This window comes from Rutidosis leptorrhynchoides, chromosome 2 (genome assembly GCF_046630445.1).
Source record: "Rutidosis leptorrhynchoides isolate AG116_Rl617_1_P2 chromosome 2, CSIRO_AGI_Rlap_v1, whole genome shotgun sequence".
NCBI classification, from domain to species: Eukaryota; Viridiplantae; Streptophyta; class Magnoliopsida; order Asterales; family Asteraceae; genus Rutidosis; species Rutidosis leptorrhynchoides.
Genome location: NC_092334.1, coordinates 143,442,461 through 143,448,388, shown reverse-complemented (window position 1 = coordinate 143,448,388; position 5,928 = coordinate 143,442,461). Strand labels below are relative to the sequence as shown.

At 32.3% G+C, this 5,928-nt stretch overlaps 1 protein-coding gene across 1 annotated transcript; it reads left to right on the top strand.

Annotated features, from left to right (window-relative positions):
- The first annotated feature begins 4,955 nt into the window (after positions 1 to 4,955).
- Positions 4,956 to 5,599, top strand: LOC139891460 (uncharacterized). Its single transcript, XM_071874430.1, has 2 exons — positions 4,956 to 5,390; positions 5,489 to 5,599. Exons 1-2 carry the CDS (start codon positions 5,042 to 5,044, stop codon positions 5,503 to 5,505), a joined length of 366 nt encoding a protein of 121 aa, XP_071730531.1. The 5' UTR covers positions 4,956 to 5,041; the 3' UTR covers positions 5,506 to 5,599.
- Positions 5,600 to 5,928: the final 329 nt, after the last annotated feature.

Genomic DNA, 5,928 nt, shown 5'->3' with positions numbered 1-5,928 from the left:
GTTGACGGCATGCATACCATTTCATAATACATCCAACTATAATTGGCTTAATAATAATCTTGATGAACTCAATGACTCGAATGCAACGTCTTTCAAAATATGCCATGAATGACTCCAAGTAATATCCTTAAAATGAGCTAATGCACAGCGGAAGATTTCTTTAATACCTGAGAATAAACATGCTTTAAAGTGTCAACCAAAAGGTTGGTGAGTTCATAGGTTTATCATAACAATCATTTCAATATATTAATAGACCACAAGATTTTCGTTTATAAATATATGTACACTCGCAAGTGTATAAAAGTATTCTATAAGTTGTAGGCACCCGGTAACAAGCCTTAACGTTCATGTTTTACCCTCTGAAGTACACCAGATCAGGTGTGTTTAAAATAACCTCGAAGTACTAAAGCATCCCATAGTCAGGATGGGGTTTGTCAGGCCCAATAGATCTATCTTTAGGATTCGCGCCTACCGTACATAGACAAGTAGTTTAATGTTACCAAGCTAAGGGTATATTTCTGGTTTAAACCCACATAGAATTAGTTTTAGTACTTGTGCCTATTCCGTAAAACATTTATAAAACAGCGCATGTATTCTCAGCCCAAAAATATATATTAAAAGGGAGTAATGAAACTCACAATACTGTATTTCATAGTAAAAATACATATAACGTCATTTAACAAGTGCAAGGTTGGACTCGGATTCACAAACGTATCAATATTGAGATTCAATATTGCAGGAAAGTACGTAGACGCAACGGAGATGATAAACACTAGATTGACCTCACGAGCATACCCATGAACCATACCCATCACCTCCATAGCTATAACCTATAATTTTCTTAGCTTCGACTCATTCAAAAAAAAAAACTATTTTGAAATCACTCGGACAGCACTCCGTCGTAATATTTTATGTATACTAATAATATCTTGAAATAATACAAAGAAAATATATATATGTAATTCGATTGAGAGAGTTTAGAGAAATATATTTTCAAGTTTCTATGAAATAATGAAACCTATTGAATTCTATTTATAACATATTTTTGAATTATTAAAGTGAATTATTAAAGTATGAATTATTAAAATGAATTATTAAAGTATGAATTATTAAAGTGAATTATTAAAGTGAATTATTAAAGTATAATTATTAAAGTGAATTATTAAAGTGAATTATTAAAGTATGAATTATTAAAGTGAATTATTAAAGTGAATTATTAAAGTAAATTATTAAAGTATGAATTATTAAAGTGAATTATTAAAGTATGAATTATTAAATTGAATTATTAAAGTATGAATTATTAAAGTTAAAGTAAAATAAAAGTAAAGTAAAGGTAAAGTTAAAGTATAGTAAAAGTATAAAACTATATACATATAATACGCGTATAAGTATATATAATATTAATTTAAATCGTTATATATATTTAATAAAATAAAATATAAATATCGTTATCTTTATCATACTGGTTAAGTAATGAGTTGTCAAAAGTGGTTCTAGATATTTATAAAAGATATATACGTTTTAATAATAAAGTTCTTTTTAAACTGAAAACGTTTTTTGTACTTTTGAAACTAAATTAATAGAATATTATGGAAACCAATTCTCCACTAACTTTTGTCTAACTTTTGTAAATGAAACTTTTTGTTTTTATTTATAAATAGCTTTACAAATTATTCTGAATATCGTTAAGAGGAATAGATTTTCTCAAATCATAGTGGACCTCTCAACAGAGACTTGTAATCATAATTCAATGTTTCTGATAATTCAATCATTTAATATATTTTTTTAATTTCATCGAAAATCATATTGAAACAAATACGTTCGTGTAAGGTATTATACGTTTAATACTTTATTAATATTCTCAAGTTATAATATATATATACATATACATATCTATTTATATATAACGGTTCGTGAATCGTCGGAATTTGGTCGAGGTTATAATGAATGTATGAACACAGTTTAAAATTCTTGAGATTTAACTTAACAAACTTTGCTTATCGTGTCGGAATAATATAAAGATTAAAGTTTAAATTTGGTCGGAAATTTCCGGGTCGTCACAGTACCTACCCGTTAAAGAAATTTCGTCCCCGAAATTTGATAGAGGTGAAGGTATTTCGTATGCCCGAGAGACATATTAAATTAACGTGGCTAACATGTTATGATCCAAGTCGGGTCATACCCAATAACAAACTTACCAACACTTTATAAGTATTTAATCTTAAAGACTGGATCGTTGAATAAATACGCGACACTTGAACTTTAGAAAATTGGTTTTCTGAAATGTTATTGCTTGAAATAAATTATTTGGATAATTTGTATTTAATTATTTATAGGTTTAAATAATTATGTTGTGTTATATTTTATAAGATTGGTTTATAAAATATGTGACTTAACAAATGCACAATGTATATATAACAAGTTTTATAAAATTGCAAAGTTTTATACAACAAGTTTATAAAATATAAGCTTGGTTATAAAATATATGCATGTGCAGATTTTGGGGTTTCAAGGAGTCATCCCATGCTTGTTTTGTCACTTTTAAGACAACACAATTCCTTAGGCACATGCTTAAGAGGTTAACCAAGGTTTTGACCAAAAGACACATGCAATACACATCAAAATAAGCTAGAAAAAAAACTGGATTCTTCTCCCTTCCTTGCTGTTTCTGCCATGGCCTTTCAAGGAGGTTAAGGAGATCATTTTTCTTTTAGCAAGCTTGTTCTCAAGTGTTGATTAAATCCTAACCAAAGTACAAGGTGTTGGTTACAAGTTTGGGGTATAATCTCTTGAGGTTTCATCCATTTGAAGCTCCATTCAACATCATCATCTTCATCTCTTTCAACTAGCTTGGAATAGGTATAACATCTTATTCTTGCTTGTAGTTTGTAAGTATATATCACAACTTGATCCTAATTGGGTTTTAAACTTTAATTGGTTAAAGATTTAACAAGTTACCAAATGATTTTTCATGCTTCCGCTTTGAATGGTTCTTAAAAGGTTTTAAGTGTTATGAAATTTGTTAAAACCCAACAATGGTATCAGAGCCAGGTTGATGAAATATGCTTCGAGATGATATGTTAAACCCACTATATTTTGCATTTTATGAACATGCATGATAGTAGAATGCAAAATTTTTAGGGTTTGGGTGGGTTTGGTATTTAGGCCGAATTTAAGGAGACCCAAAATGGGTTTTTGGGTTCTTCCATTTGGTCTAATTTTGGTTGTATGTAATGTTCACAATCCTAGCCTTGACCTTGTGTTGCATGCATGTGTGTTTGGTTGATTTATGATTCATTTGGTGTGTATTATTATTCATTCAAAAGGCATGTAATAATTATTCAATTGGTTGTAATAATATTCATTTGGTTATGTAATTTATTTTATATTTGGTATGTAAAATAGATTAGGTTGTATTTTCATTTTTTAGACAAAATGTATTAGGATATATTTTTTGTAAAAGATGAAGATGCAAGATGAAGAACACAAGAAGAAGCATTTGGATGCAAGATTGAGTGGGAGATTTTGAAATCTCTAACTTTGTGTTATAACCCCTTAACCGGTGGCATTTGTTTTCGGCTAAACAAATGCCTACCAAAATGGCTAGATTGTGAACATCTTTGTTTTGCATGCGTGGTTGTTTTAATTTCTTGTATGATTGTGGATTGTATGTTTGTATGCTACAAGTTAATCACACAAGTTAACAACAAACAAAACTAAAATTTAATTGGTTAAATTAGACGTTATTAATCACATGCAAAACGACAATTTAAAATGGTTAAATTGAAATGGCTAAAAGGACATTAATAAACGGTTATTAAGATCATGATAAGGATCATACATATAAAATGGTTTATATCAAAGTAATAAAATTGGCTTTATTACATAACATGAAAATGGATTTTCAAATAAACCATACACTAAATGCATGTTGGTGTATGGTGCAAAAGTTTTCTCAAACTAGAATTAATGAAAACTTAAAATCCCTTATTAACAAGGCAAACAAGTTAAACGCCATCCTTTTGTGGAAACACTTAGACGTATTAGGAAACTCTTGATGGGATAAAGGTCACCTAACCGTCATGAGCGAACTAATATGAATAAGGTACACTTCGCATACATGTGGGATAAAGGTCACCTAACCACTTGTATGTTAAGTCTACACGTTTACACAAGTAGGACGACTTGATTTGGGAATCATGAACTTAGGGTCACCGAAGCATGATGAACAAATAGGCGTTGATGGGATAAATATGCCATGCAAAAGGATTGCATGATCCCATAACTTAGAAGTTGCAAAAGGATTGCAATTGTCATATAATGACTACCTAGCTAAATCAAATAACAGGATAAAGGTCACCTAACCGAAATTTGATTTACCGTTGGATTCTAATATTTAATAAGTCAATTAAAATTTAAAAGGGTATTGAATGTTAAATTAAAATCAATACTTAAACGAACTTTGTTAATTTTGTAGATGGCCGCCAATAACAACAACAACATTCCAAACGCACCACTTAACCTGAACCACCTATCATTAAGGTCTCTCTTAGAGAAAGACAAACTCAACCATACAAACTTTATGGATTGGTTCCGCAATCTTCGGATTGTCCTCAAACAAGAGGATAAAATGTATGTGCTTGAGGACCCCATTCCCGATCAACCGGATGAGAATGATGTGGAGGCAATGGCCTCTTACGATAAGTATTGCCATGACTCCCTTCAAGTCTCATGCTTAATGCTTGGGACTATGATACCCGAACTCCAAAAGGATTTCGAGCACCATAGTGCATACGACATGATAACGCAATTGAAGGAGATGTTCCTCCAACAAGCGCGTGTCGAGAGCTTCGAAACGGTTCGGGCGCTACATGCTTGTCGTATGGACGATACCCAATCGGTTTCATCTTATGTACTTAAGATGAAAAGCCTTATCGATCGTGCTAACCGTCTTAACCTAAACATTTCCAACGAGTTAGCCACCGATCTTATCCTTAACTCCCTATCAAAAAGGTTTGATCAATTTGTAATTAATTACAATATGAATGGGATGGATAAGAGCATAGGTGAGCTTCACGGTATGCTTAGAACGGCGGAAACTAGCATGGGTAAAAGGGCTTTACCCGTGTTAGCAATCGATCAAAGTGGGTCCAAAGGTAACACCTCTAAGCCAAAGGTGGCTAAGAGAAAAGGACCCGCCCATCAAGGCAAAGGGAAGGGGAAGATGGTTACCCCAACCATCAACAAGGCTAAGAAGAAAAAGGTAGCCGAGAAGGCAAACCCCAAGGAAGACCCATGTTTCGGTTGCGGTGAGATGGGTCATTGGAAACGAAACTGTCCGGTTTATCTTAAGGAGTTGAAGGACAAGAGGGATGCAGGGCAAACCTCAGGTAATATATATATGGTATATATAGAGCTTAGTATTACTTCTTCTAATACATGGGTATTAGACACTGGATGTGGAACTCACATTTGCAATTCATTGCAGGGGTTCAAAAGAAGTAGCAAGCAAACGGGAACATCAAGTCTCTACATGGGTAATGGAGCCAAAGTGCAAGTGAAGGCTCAAGGAGACTTTGTGTTAAAGCTTCCAAGTGGTTTGGAACTTATTTTGAAAGATGTTTTGTATGCACCCGATTTATGTCGAAACATTATTTCCATTTCCCGTTTGAAACAATGTGGTTTTAATCTTAATTTTGTTATTGATGATATCCATATTTATTTAGATAATGTATTCTATTTCAAGGCTTCACCTTCAAATGGAATTTATGAATTGGTTCATGATGACACATCATCTAGTAGCTCAATGTACCATACAAGCACCAAGAAACTCAAAAGGGATTTGAGTGATTCCTACTTATGGCATTGTCGCCTTGGTCACATAAACAAGAACCGAATACATACACTTCAAAAGTATGGACTTTTGAA

Excerpts from the sequence above, each read along its gene's own strand:
- LOC139891460 (XM_071874430.1), top strand. The coding sequence starts at position 5,042 with ATGAATGGGATGGATAAGAGCATAGGTGAGCTTCACGGTATGCTTAGA.